Source organism: Alternaria ventricosa, assembly GCF_023758065.1.
Source record: "Alternaria ventricosa strain BMP 2768 chromosome Unknown scaffold_2, whole genome shotgun sequence".
Classification (NCBI taxonomy): Eukaryota; Fungi; Ascomycota; class Dothideomycetes; order Pleosporales; family Pleosporaceae; genus Alternaria; species Alternaria ventricosa.
Window position 1 is genome coordinate 2269125 of NW_026055682.1, and position 12715 is coordinate 2281839.

A 12715-nucleotide genomic window follows, 5' to 3' on the forward strand; every position below is an offset into this window, starting at 1 on the left:
CACCGGAAGTTCCCAAACACGCACAAAAGACACTGTCAGACGCACAACGGGCCTCAGCCAAGATACAAGTCGCTCCGCCAGATGAACAGCAGGACCTGCTAGATACAGAAAAAACGCCGACGAACACGCCCTTAACCCCGCCAGACATAATCGAGTCCGTATCAGGCTCACAAAAGCCTTTGCTGGACACAGACGCATTTTACGCGCCTTGGATCTATTACTTGGAAAAGAACTTCTCGTAACCGACGTCTCGAAGACAAACACGGCCACTGAGAGCTGTCCCAGGCTCTGACTCAGTCGGTCGTAGCGCAAGCATCAGAAGCTTGCGGATAATTCGACCTGGTCAAGTAAGCACCTACATTCGCGATACTCAGGGGGCGCGAATGGAGGCCATTCTTGTCAATTGCGATTGATAGTGGAGACTACAATACATTAATTGTCTGCATGCTCGTCCAGCCGACCGAATGCCGGATCGCCCTCCCCTCCTACGAATTGATGCCCAGTTCGTTCGTTTTGTGTTCTGCTAATGTGTCTATGCAATATGCAAACGCCGTGTTTCACCACGAGCGGGCAAGATAGATAGTTCGATGTGCCGGAGGTGTTCGTCCAAAGATTGGGGGCTGCTCTTTCGTCCATTTCCTTTTTTCCAAACCGGAACCCAAGGGAGTTCTCAGCCCGCGTCCTACGAATGTCTTGAATATCCATACCTCGAACGCCTGTTACGGTCGTTGTAGTACCCCGGCGGTATTGTATTTCCTTAGCTTCCTGAGCCGTTCTTGACTCTAATTCCACACCTCCGTATGTGTTGACAGCAGATTTTGACCGCTACCCATGTTTGCCGCGGCTTCGTGGGTTCGCTGTTTGTGTCGTTGTATTCTCCTCATCAGCCCATGTCCACATCGCCGTCTGCCTCCCCCATGCCATCCACAAGATCGCTTTCGCCACTTTCGCCGCTTGTTTCCTCGCTATCGCTGTCTTCGTCCACAATCTTGCCTTCCACCTCACACTTTCGCGCAAAGCAGCTGCCACTCTTTTCGTCCTTGCCACCAACTCCTATCCCAATGTATAATCCTTTCTTCACCTCCTCGATGATCTTGTCAAGATCGACTGTACACTCGCCGTCGTTCTCGTAGATGATCTTCTTGGCTCGGCTGTTGGCTGCCGCTTTTGTGGAATGCACAGATGTGATGTGCGTGGTACCGACGTTGTTCTGAAAGCTATCGGCCGTGGGGTAGCAGGTATCGGTCACGATGTAGATTCTGTAGGGACCGGAGTGGGAGGAATTGACCATGTTGGCCATGGGTGGGTTGGGCTGTTCGATGCTTTGCTGGATGTAGGAATCGCCGTCGTGAACGTTGTTGTTGTTGTCGTTGTCGTACGACCGTTGAGTGGGTGTAGGTCCATCTTTGCTGCGCGCGCAGTTGGCACACATGTGGTTGCCATCGGCCATGTGGGCGCTGTGAGAGTCGGGCGCCATTGCAGACGACAAGACGCCTGGTAGCAGAATAGGAACGCGGCGCAACAATGATCGCAGTACAATTAAAAGACAAGGGAGTAAAATTCAAGCCGCGAAAAGAAAACAAAAAGAAGAGGAGGAGACTAACAGTCTCTCTCCAGAAAGAAACGCAGCCACAAAAGTCGAGGGATGGAAAAGAGGGTTTCACGATGTCGTGAACATGGGAATCTGGCGCAAGTGAGAGGGGTATCTGGAAAAACGCGATGCGCGGCTAGACCGCATTGTTAATTTATAACCCTCACTGGTATGTCGTTTGTGTGTGAGTGTCTCGCTCCGCGGAGGCCAGTACGGCGAGGAGGAAGGCTTCTTTTTTAGCTTCACACAAGTGGCGAACATTCCCACAAAGAGCGACATGAAGCTCGCGACACTTCCTCTGGTTTGCCACCAAGGCAAGCAGGGAAGAACTTGGGGGTCTTACGCGTATTACTGCCGAACCCTAGCCACAGCACTTCATGCCCAAAAGTCATGTTCCAGAAAATTCCTTTTTTTTTCCAAAGGTGATCTGTCGGCGAATTAGTAGTCAAAATGTCGTTGATCTGTGTCAAATAGGGTGTTGGTTCTGGTGGTCAGGCGGAGATCATGGACAGATTACATGACTTGTAGTAACTTTGCCCGAGCTGCTGCGTGACACATGCCCGACTTCGCCGCCGGGTGCAAGGAGTGGGGTTTCCTAACATTGCGAGGCCCGAAAAAAAGAAGAAGCTCCTGGCATGTGCAAGTAATACCTAGAAGCGATCGGCCACACGTTAGATCTAGAGCGTCCCCAGTTTGACCCTTGCTGCTAACGTATTCCAGCCACTGTGGTCCCCTGTGGTCCCTGGACTTGAGACTGCGGCAAAAACTTCCGATGACGAATCACAAGTCTTGGACATAATCCTAGTGCGATGGAGCATATTCCGGGATCAGATGCTAGTCTGTGAAGTTGCTCAAGGATACCCGCTCCCTGCATCTTGCACCGCGCCATCCGATCGCGGGAGAGCTGTCTAGCGGTTCATCCGGTAGATCGGATGAGATGAATTAGCCTGAGGCTGAGGGTCCTCGAGCCCGGGACGACAAGGCTTAGTCTGCAACTCATTGTCACTAGCTTATCGTGTCTTCGTTGCCGAGCCGCATGAGTTACTGCAAACTGACAAGGACCTGTGGAGGTCTAGTGCCTCGCACCGGCCTTGCAAGCCACTGTGTCCTAGGCGCAATGATTTCGACATTTTTCTCGTGCTTGCCAACGGTCTCTTGTCTTCCACACTCATACACAGTGGTCATGCTTGCCTTTATGCATATAGAACAACTGCGTTACGGAGACAAATACGACGTGAGATGTCAAATTTTCGCAAAACACATTATATGTAATCATACAAGATCCAAGGCAAATGCAATCCGCTTTCCATCTGCCGTTACGTGTGTTTGTCGTATAAGACCGAGCGCCACCAGCTCCGTACGCTGCTAAATGTATCCGTCCCTATGGTACAAAAGAGAGAAATGAGACCATGAAAATGCCATGGGAAGAAGGAAAAAGGATTTACTCATCCTTTTGCGTTGCAGATTGAGCCTCACTTCCTGGCTGAGCATCGTCCTGATGCTGCTCAATGCTCTTCTCCTTCTGCTGATCTTCCACGACCTCGACAGTAGGTGGTGCCTCGCTGGCTTCGGGAGCATTGGCCTGCTCTTGTGTCTCAGGGTTACGGCCTTCAGCGTCTGGGTGGGGAGGTGCGACACCGTTTTCTTCAGCGTCACCATGTGAGTCTACAAGGCCCTCGTAGATCTCGTGGCCTTCGCCATCGACGATACGGGTTCGGGTCTCGTAACGCGTCTTAAAGCTGACCTTGCCAGCAAGTGCGGATACCTCGTCATCGTTGAGAATACGACCGTTCTCGTCGCGGTACTCGATACGCTCTTCCTTGGATACAACAGGTAGATCCTTAGGGGCCTCCTGAGGTGGCGGGGAAACTACCGCTTGCTCAGACATCACGTTCTCTTCCTTCGCTTCTTTCGGTTGCTCTGGCTGTTCCTTGGGCTGTTCTTGCTTGACCTCAGGGACGACTTCTGGTGCGACTGGAGCCGGAGGAGCAGGTGCTGCCGATGAAGGCACGGCGATGGATGCTACAGGCTCAGAGTGCATGACGTTATATGCTTCGTACTACAACTTGTCAGCTGGAATTGGCCAGTCGTGATGCGAAGAGAACTTACAGAGTTTAGGAAGTTGTTGCAATCCCAGTCCCAAGTGTCGAACAGCTTAACACTCTTGCAAGCATCCTTGGTCCATGCGTTACCGTATGCTAGGGGAGAGTATACAGTGAAGACTGTGATAGCGACAGCGAGGAAACCGACAGCCGCTGCTTGGCCGATGGCAGGGTATTGCCTCAAACCAAAGACACTGAACCGGTAGCTCACGAAGTCAAAGATTTGGCAAAGTGCAAGGATGGCAAAGTACAGAGCGGGCAGGTAGTGGTGCAAGAACAGCTGGCGCGCCATCAGGTAGAATGGGAAGTAGTGGAAAGCCCAACCGAGAATGCTCATGCCAACTTCGTAGTCGAAACGTTTGAAGGTGACGTTATTGTAATCACGGTAGCCGCGCTGCCAACGGAGAATGGCGAAGCCTTTGATAGCGATGTAGAGAGCGATGAGCGCGCTCGAGCTCCACCAGATCACCGGGTTACCCAGAAGATAGATCTGACGGTTATGCTTGCCCCAGAAGTTGATACCGCGACGTAGAATGGGCCACGATGGAGGGCGCGAATCCCAGGCGTGCGATTCAGTAAGGCCAGCGTTTGTCTTCCACATGACCTTCTGCAACTCCCAAAACTTGCCGAAGAATCCGGGGTTGCGGTAGTTGACCTTTTCGACCTCTCCGTCCACCATCAAGGGGTGAACATTGCCCTCAATGTACCAGATGCTGTTGGGCAATGTGCCTTGCCGAGCGCAAGTGACCTCTTGCTGCTCAAAACCCCAGTCAGGGAGCTTCACCTTGTGTGAGAATAGCGCACAACCAGTCATGACATGAACAAGTCTGAACTTGGTCTGGATAGTTCGGACGCGTTTCTTTGCCACGGCTCCATCGGACTTGCTCTTGACAATCTCAATGCGGAACAGATCGTTCGCATCACCCTCAAAGCCTTCATAACCGTAGGCAGAAACCTCGTTTTGCCAGTCGGCCTCGGTAACAGGAGCACGAACATCGTGCGAGTGGAGGCGTCTGTCGGTGGTGATATGGTAGAGACGAATGACACCGCCATCTTCAATATAAGTAGGGCCAACGTTGTCCCAAGCTTTAGGGCTTGTGAGGTTTGGGCCAGTGTAGTCTTCAGGCATGATTGGCAGAGTTTGGTTTTCCATGATCCAAATGTTGTTCTCGTCCTTGTGGGGGTAGAGGGTAATCTGTTGCTGCTTGCTACCGGTGGGGTACATGTGGCTGTGGGAATGGAGATATCCGCCTTGAGTGTTCCAGTGGCGTAGAGAGACACGGCTTCCATAAGCGACGTCGGCGGGAACAGCTTGCATGCCCTTGGAGTTCAGTGTCGCCTGGAACTCAGAAGACATGAAGCCGTCACCCTCACCAGGGTTGACCAGGCAGATGAAGTGGATTCCGAACATGGCCATGTAGAACGAGACGGGAATGACGATCAAGCAAAACATGCGAGCGAAGAAGTGCTTGAACCACAGGCGTGGCGTGACGTTCTTGGTATCCCCGAGAAGAACCCAGAGTTGTACAAGTGTCAAGCTACCAACCCAGGCGATGGTGAAGAGGCCGACCCATTTGACACTGACTGTTGCGCCGAGTCCGACACCGGTAGCAGCCAACCAAAACCACCAAGATGGCTGGAAGGCCTTGGACGGTCCTTGTTCGTGCTGGTTCATGAAGCTTGTCCAGGCGAGTGCGGTGACGGCCGTGAAGATGATGAGCGGCGAGTCGAGGAGGATGAGGCGGGACTGGGTGACGAGCGCATTGTCTACAAGAAGTCAGCATGCATTACACCTCCCAAGAAGTGTCTCTTACCAAAGATGACAAGTCCAGCGCCCAGGGCCGCAGTGGTAGTACGGCAACCCGCAGCCTTGAGGGTGAGGAACATGGTCGGGATCGTCAACACTCCGCAGATAGCGGGCAGCATGCGCATGGTGACATATGGGACCTTGGGCTCCAGATAGTCTTTGCCGATATCCTTGAAGTCGAAGTTTCCGTCAAATCCACCCAACCATCCTGCCAGTGTGATGAGGAGCTTCGCGAGCGGAGGGTGGACGTCCATGAAGAATCTGCCCTTGATGTATTTCGATGCGAATCCACCGAAGCTGGAATCAGTCAGCCAACATGTCTCCTGGTTCTGTTGTACAGTGACCACACTTACTGAACTTCATCGAAAACAACACTGGTAGGCTGTGAAATCCGGAAGAGTCGAACGCCGGCGGCAATGAAGGTCAAAACGGCCAGCAGTGACCAGTCCGAGCCAGGGAGGTTGAAGATATCATGGTCTTGCACTCCCTCGGAAGTGTAGCCTTGGACCTTCTGTTGCTGTGTGTTGGGCTGCTTTCTGCCATTCGGGGCTGGGGAGCGCGACTTGGAACGCGACTTGGATCTACGAGACTTGGGCTTCTCGCCCAGGTAGGCGTTGGGTGCCGAGAGGCTCGCCATGACGGCGGGATGTGAATAGGTGTCGCGGCTCGATCAGCTGGCGAGTGGAGCGCTGTACCAAAAGGTGGGAACGTTGCGGAGTCCCAGAGTCTACGTTGAAGGCGCTCACGGCCTTGACGTTGTTGCAAAGAGAATTAAAGAGAGTTGGAAAAGAGTCCCATCAAAGTGAGGGGGAAAGAGATGGAGGTCTCTGTGGTATGCGCAATGGTTCAGGCTAGGGGGAGAGAGTCCCGCGAGGAGCAGTGGTTGCGTACCGATTAATCCTAGTTGCAAGCTGTTCCTTACGACGGCCCTTGCCGGACTGGGAAGCTGAAAATAGGTCCAGGTACATAGGGCTAGCATTCACTCCACCCAATTATCTACCAGTTTCGAGAAATCAGATTAGTCCTCCAGCGGCAGTGGTCTGACCTCCGACAGCCGTTTGCAAGCCGAGGCGTCTTGAGTATTACGCCGAGTGCTTCATTTTGAGAGCTGTGGCTTGGTTGTGGCGCAATTGTGGCTGGGGTCCGGCGCGGAACATCTTGTTGCCTACTCTGGAACTTTGCGATCTCCCGCATGTCGACGCCCAGTCGCAGCTACCAACAACCACGTCCACATTCACCCCACGCGATCTACGCGCAAGTTACTCGAAAGTAGGTAATCGCGACGGGAATCTGGTCACTGGCGTTTGAATTTCTTCCCTGTTCTTGCCCCGCGCAATCTGCGAGTGCCTCACCTGCTTTTCGCGACTCATATACAGGACTACCAACGACATCACTCGAAGCCGAGACGTACACCGACCACACGCGCCATGGCGAACCCCAACGGCAATGGCGCCGCCTCGGGATCTGTCGAACTCGACGTGAAGCCGCCGTCGAACCTGGTCATCCCCCCGCCCAACGTGCGCGAAACGATTGCGAAGACGGCCGACTTCGTTGCCCGCCGAGGCGACTCACACTTCAATGGACTGAAGCAGCGTGTCACTTCCGATCCTTCGGCCGCGAACAACCGCAACTTCGTCTTCGTCATGGAAGAGGATCCCTACAACGCCTACTTCCTGTGGTATCTCCAGCAACTGAAGGAGGGTCATGGACGGTCGGTTGGAAGTGCCAAGCAAGTCGTTGACAACAAGCCCAAGGGCCCCCCAGAACCGCCTAGGTTCCGCTTCTCCGCGCGCATGCCAAACATCAGCGCAAAGGACTTGGAGGTGCTGAAGCTCACAGCTCTATACACGGCCCGCGTGGGAGAGAACTGGCTGAAGGATCTGCGCAACCGTGAGTCTGGCAACTTCCAGTTTGACTTTCTCCGACCAAACCACAGCTTCTTCCAGTTCTTCCGATCGCTCGTTGAACAGTACAAGATCCTACTTGAGGAAGAGGCGACAGTCGAGGCGCGTATCCAGGAGCTACAACAGAACATCAAGAACCGGTTCCATGTGCTAGATCGTGCCAAGGGACGTGCGGAGTACGTCAAGTACGTGACTGCCCAAAAAGAGAAAGAGGAAAAGAAGGTCGAGGCTGAAAAGCAAGAGTATGCGACTGTGGACTGGCACGACTTCACCGTCATCGCGACTGTGCTCTTTGATGAGGCTGACGATGCAGCGGACCTGCCTCCACCAGCACAGCTGAACGATTTGCAGTCGCAGTCGCTCGAGCAAAAGGCAGCCGTCTCACTTTCGACAAGGCGTCTCGAGGAGGCCATGCCCGACGAGATGACTTACTACAACGTCACACAGCAGCAGGTACCTCCATCTCAGATGCCGCCAAACTACGCTCCCGCAGCGCCGCCCGTGCAGCCACCGTACGGTGTGCCGTCATACGCGCCTCCGCCTATGCCCGACTACCGAACGCCGGCACAGATATCGCGCGAGGAAGAGCAAGCTCGGCTGGCAAGGGAGCGCCAAGCGGAGAGCGAGCAGCGCGCACGCGCTCAGGCTGCTGCCAGAGGAGCACCTGGTCGCATTGTCACAGACTACGTTCCCCGTGCTGCCGCAAAGAAGGCAAACGTTCAAATGGCCGTGTGCCCTAACTGCAAGCAGCAAGTCCCCGCGAACGAGATGGATGAGCACATCAGAAGTAAGCCAACCCCATTCCTGTCCCTCACAAGATCATCGCTAACACTGTATACTAGTCGAACTGCTTGATCCGCGCTGGAAAGAACAGCGCGACAAGGCCGAAGCCCGATACTCTACAACCATCAACACCGCCGACGTCGCGAACAACCTCAAGCGCTTTGCCAGTCAACGTGAGGATATATACGATGGCGCTACTGGATTGCCGATATCTGCAGAGGAAGAAGCTCGGAGGAAGAAGGCTGCACTGTCGTACGATGGTCAGCTTGATCCTGCCAAAAATGGTGCTCGTGTAGAGCAGATGCGGGACGTGAACGTCCAGGAGCAACTCCGCAAGATCCAAGAGAAGCACCGCCAAAAGTAGGGTTGCGAGTAGGTCTTGCTTTTTTCTCCAGACATCACACAGTCGCTTGAGATGACGATGGCTTTATTTGCATTGGGAGGCGTTTATGCGAAGTCACTTGGGTATACCACTTTCATGGAGACCCGGAGCCGCAAGGCTTCCATTGATTCCAGTAGTTCTGGGACACTAGTTACTTGTAAAATATTAGTACGTCAGGCATAATGAACAATGTGCGTTCAGCGCTCAATCTCCTGTTCGATGCAGACTATTGTGGCGATGCAGCGTGGGGTAGGCTGCGGCAATCTGTATGCTCGGACTTTCGTAGCTTTCCTCCGACCTGCCCAAGACCTATGACCTAACCAGCGACTTTTATTCCCAAGTGCACCACTACCCTCCACGTTCCTCTGTACAACCCGCGACCATGTCATTAGCACAGGCAACGAAAGGCGACATGGCCTACCAAGTGCGCTCACTCGTACGTATCCTCCTTGCGGTTTTCCAGGACATCCGTTGCAGCCTCCACTCATGGTGTCGCCGCCCTAGTGTCGCAACCCACACACCTACTCTGCAACTCTGCGCTTGAGACACACAGGCTTTCAGCGCGCTTATTTCTCATGGACCATGGAAGAACACTGGCTGACCTCCGCACGTAGTACCGCTCCCTGCTGCGCCAAAGCGGGCAATTCGCCGCCTACAATTTCCGCGAGTATGCCAAACGGAGAACACGCGATGCGTTCCGAGACAGCAAGAACATAACCGAGGAGCGGACAATACAGGAGTTGGTGCAGAAGGGCTTGAATGAATTGCAGATGCTAAAGGTGAGATATATACCCTGTGGTTCGGCAATGGAAGTGCAGGTTCGCAGTGCGTGCGGAAGAAGTGGCAGAGGCGAACGAGCCGCGATCCTGAGAGCCATCGGGCGACGTATGCGCTTGGGCGTGCCGCTGCAAGAAGCTCGGAACTTGAAGTCGAGGTTGGATGTACAGGACTGAATGCTGACTCATTCCACAGAGGCAAACGGTGATCAGCCAATTCTACCAGATCGACCGATTGGTCGTCGAAGGTGGAAGAGAGGGCAAGCAAAAAGGGGATAGAAGTGACATTGTCAGGGTAAAGGACCAGGGCTGGGATTGAGTACCTCGCTCAAGAGAGCGGGTATGGACGACGAGACGAAATGATCTTGTAACAATATGGCGTACATTGCATGGGGAGGAGAGAGCCTGTACGACAGCAGAGGAGCTGCGTCCACCTCAACGGCGATGACACGTTGAGAATGATGAACTGTATTATATTGGACCTGCTCAACTCTTCGAAATGGAGTTCAGACTGAAAATAGGTCACCTTGTTGCACGTATCGGCAATACCCATGACTGTATGAGATCTCTGAATTATCTCCAATGCCTGAAAGCATACATTCACTATCGATAACAGTTGGTCCGATATGAATCAATCTTTCTGGCGAGGCTCAAGCCCATAGTAATTCCAATCACGCGTCGCTGGATTCACAGTTCCGTTGGTGCTTTTCTTCCTGCGTGGCTCGTTTGAAATACGAAAGTTGTAAGTGGCTCCCTACTGCACTCCCTCGCAGAACCAGCGAATGGCGACCACAATTGGTCCTGGTCAAGTAGGAGAGCGTCGTGTGATTAGAACTACCATGCATCTGGTACGACGATCGATACCAGAAGACCAAATAGGAGGCCTGTTACTTGCCGGTGCTCAGCCCCGGAGTCGCGAACGCACTCGAAGGGGTATAGCGGCGCACGGTTGCGCCTGCCATCTGCAAAGCGACGCGCCTCCCCTTCACGCATCGCGACTTCCCGTTGCATTGCGCCGACATCAATACCCACTTTCACCGCCTGCCTTAAAGCCCATCGAGGGCATCGCATGTTACTATGGCTCCGGTACGTCATCCCATCTCCTTGTTCGAGCATGCGTCCTTGAGCTGCGTCTGCGACATCAATTCCCAGCCTCTGCACGCGCGCGACGCAACACCGCTATCTCTATCACGTGCATCGCATTTTTGATATTCCATCGACTATCATCGACGCGCCATTATCTCTTGGAATACCGAGCGATAAGAGAGTAGTCTCTAGATCTGCTTGCTTTAACGAGTGGTGATGAGGAGCTCTTTAGTACCTGCACCTCCCGCGCAACGATGCAGCCATGGCATCGCATCTTGTCCGGACAGCGTCCAAACGTGCACACATCTCTTCTAGACTCAAGCTGACATGATTTAACTAGTTTCGGAACAGGGATCGGTCCAACAGGTCAGGACGCGGCCAGATAGAGCACAATGTACTGGAAGGATTGCCCATTAGTCAGTATCGGGAAGCCGAAATCACGATTGAACCAAACTCGGCCGACAACAAACCTTTGGACAAGGATGCTTGGCCCGAGCTGCCCATGCCTCGAGATTCTCACATGTTGCCTGAGCATTCTCAGCAATTGCTGCGAGCAGCACGATCCGGGAAGTTGTACAAACCACCGGCTCCTCCAGAAGACGACAACGAGATGAAAGATGAGGAAGAAGAGACTAAAGAGATCCGTACCGGCTTCACTATCAAGAAGTACGTCAAAGTTGCACGGCATCTAGAAGTTTCGGAACCAGAGTATCTCGCGAAGAGAAGGAAAGGTCTCCCATCACCATACGTGAATGGTCAGGTTGCGCAACCTGCGTTGCGGGAAACCAAGGTGAAAAAACTTGATGCAGATGGCAACGTGGCTGTTTACAAGGTACTTGTACCAGAAGGACAGGCTGTGGAAGGCGAAGTCCAGCCTGAAGATGCTGCAATTGAAGTTGCGCCAGCTACTGCTGCACCAGGAACAATTGTCGAGGGAGTCGGTGTTGTGAATGCAGAAGGTGTCGTCGTAGCTAACGACATCCTACAACAAACGCCACCTCGGCGGAGGCCGCCACCTCCAAAGAAGAAGGTCAAGCGTGGAGGCCCAGGCAGAGGCAAGAAGAAGGTCGTCTTTGTTGAAGGAGCAGAGCAAGGGACGCCAGCATCAACTGCCGGCGGTGATATGCTGGGTGTACCCGGCGTCAAACAAGAGGACGGATCGGTAGCTCCGTCAGATGGAGGCGATACACCAATGGCAGACGCCGGTGGCGAGGAAGAAGAGGGGTCTGGCGAAGAGGGTTCGGAAGATGAAGATCAAGACATGGAGCATACCTCCAATCCAGCGACCCCTCAGGCGTCCTCTGTAGTCCCATCCAGTGCTCCAGCGCCCGAAGCTCCCAACTTTGCGGACGCTACATTGACAGAGAGCACCGCACTAGCAAGCCATCCGCCGCCGGCTTCCAACGAGCACTCTCAAGATACCGCAACGATCGAGAGGACCGCAATCGAGACCGCTCCAATCGATACATCGCTGCAGACGCCGAAACGTGACCAGTCCAGCTCACCTGATCTGCCGCTTTCCGCCGTCTCCCATAGTCGCCAGAATTCCATGAACCAGATCTCGACTTCTACTACTACCACAGAAGCCATCGTTACCGAGGAGGCCCCAAGCGAGGTTCCAGTCCCAGCTCCATCAGTGGAAGTGGAAGTGGACTCCGCACCAGCGCCTGTGGTCGTCCCAGAGCCTCAGCCTCAGCCTGAGCCTGTAGTTGAGGCCGAATCCAAACTTGAGGCTGAACCTGTGCAACCTCAATCGGCTGCTCCTTCTGCACCAACTTCGGAACCAGATCTCATGGGAAGTCTGGAGAGACAGCTTGAGGAACACGACAAGGACATGGCAGAGTCATAGAATGGCCAAGCCCAATCCTCTCTTCCTTTACGAGCGTGTTTCACATGCTGTATATTGGAAGGGACGAATCGCGCACCTTTTGAGGCAGCCGTCGGTCATTGTCGCCACATGCGAGGAGTTTGAGATGCACGCATTCTGGGTTTAGAAGAAGGATTTCGTTTGGCGTTGTGCACATCATTGTATTATTATCAACGAACGTATCACTTTCCAGCTTACTCACATCAATACACGCACTTTTCAGCCACGACCCCTCTTATCGGACTTGTACTGTCTTGCGCTGCCGCCGGCGGTATCGGCGTCGGATTCAGTTACGCTACCCCACAATCCAACGCACGCTCATACGTCATTCTCGACTTTCCCCGTCGGGAACCGCTTTGTCAGAACAACACTAATCCAGCACGGGTATCACGACGGGACATGCTAACGCGACAAAGG

At 53.6% G+C, this 12715-nt stretch overlaps 5 protein-coding genes across 5 annotated transcripts; 3 read left to right on the plus strand and 2 right to left on the minus strand.

Moving 5' to 3' along the window:
* Positions 1-883: 883 nt before the first annotated feature.
* J4E93_001753 (uncharacterized protein) lies at positions 884-1450 on the minus strand (the record flags this gene model as incomplete). The annotated part of the gene is made up of 1 exon (XM_049339703.1): positions 884-1450. The coding sequence occupies one exon, from the start codon at positions 1448-1450 to the stop codon at positions 884-886; it is 567 nt and encodes a 188-aa protein (XP_049203660.1).
* A 1582-nt stretch (positions 1451-3032) lies between these two features.
* Positions 3033-6137, minus strand: J4E93_001754 (uncharacterized protein; the record flags this gene model as incomplete). Its single annotated transcript, XM_049339704.1, has 4 exons — positions 3033-3650; positions 3701-5460; positions 5508-5797; positions 5854-6137. The coding sequence occupies 4 exons, from the start codon at positions 6135-6137 to the stop codon at positions 3033-3035; spliced, it is 2952 nt and encodes a 983-aa protein (XP_049203661.1).
* Positions 6138-6927: 790 nt separating this feature from the next.
* J4E93_001755 (uncharacterized protein) lies at positions 6928-8551 on the plus strand (the record flags this gene model as incomplete). The annotated part of the gene is made up of 2 exons (XM_049339705.1): positions 6928-8191; positions 8247-8551. The coding sequence occupies 2 exons, from the start codon at positions 6928-6930 to the stop codon at positions 8549-8551; spliced, it is 1569 nt and encodes a 522-aa protein (XP_049203662.1).
* Positions 8552-8951: 400 nt separating this feature from the next.
* On the plus strand, positions 8952-9664 carry J4E93_001756 (uncharacterized protein; the record flags this gene model as incomplete). Its single annotated transcript, XM_049339706.1, has 3 exons — positions 8952-9005; positions 9184-9348; positions 9542-9664. The coding sequence occupies 3 exons, from the start codon at positions 8952-8954 to the stop codon at positions 9662-9664; spliced, it is 342 nt and encodes a 113-aa protein (XP_049203663.1).
* A 758-nt stretch (positions 9665-10422) lies between these two features.
* On the plus strand, positions 10423-12280 carry J4E93_001757 (uncharacterized protein; the record flags this gene model as incomplete). Its single annotated transcript, XM_049339707.1, has 2 exons — positions 10423-10431; positions 10814-12280. The coding sequence occupies 2 exons, from the start codon at positions 10423-10425 to the stop codon at positions 12278-12280; spliced, it is 1476 nt and encodes a 491-aa protein (XP_049203664.1).
* Between the last annotated feature and the right edge of the window lie 435 nt (positions 12281-12715).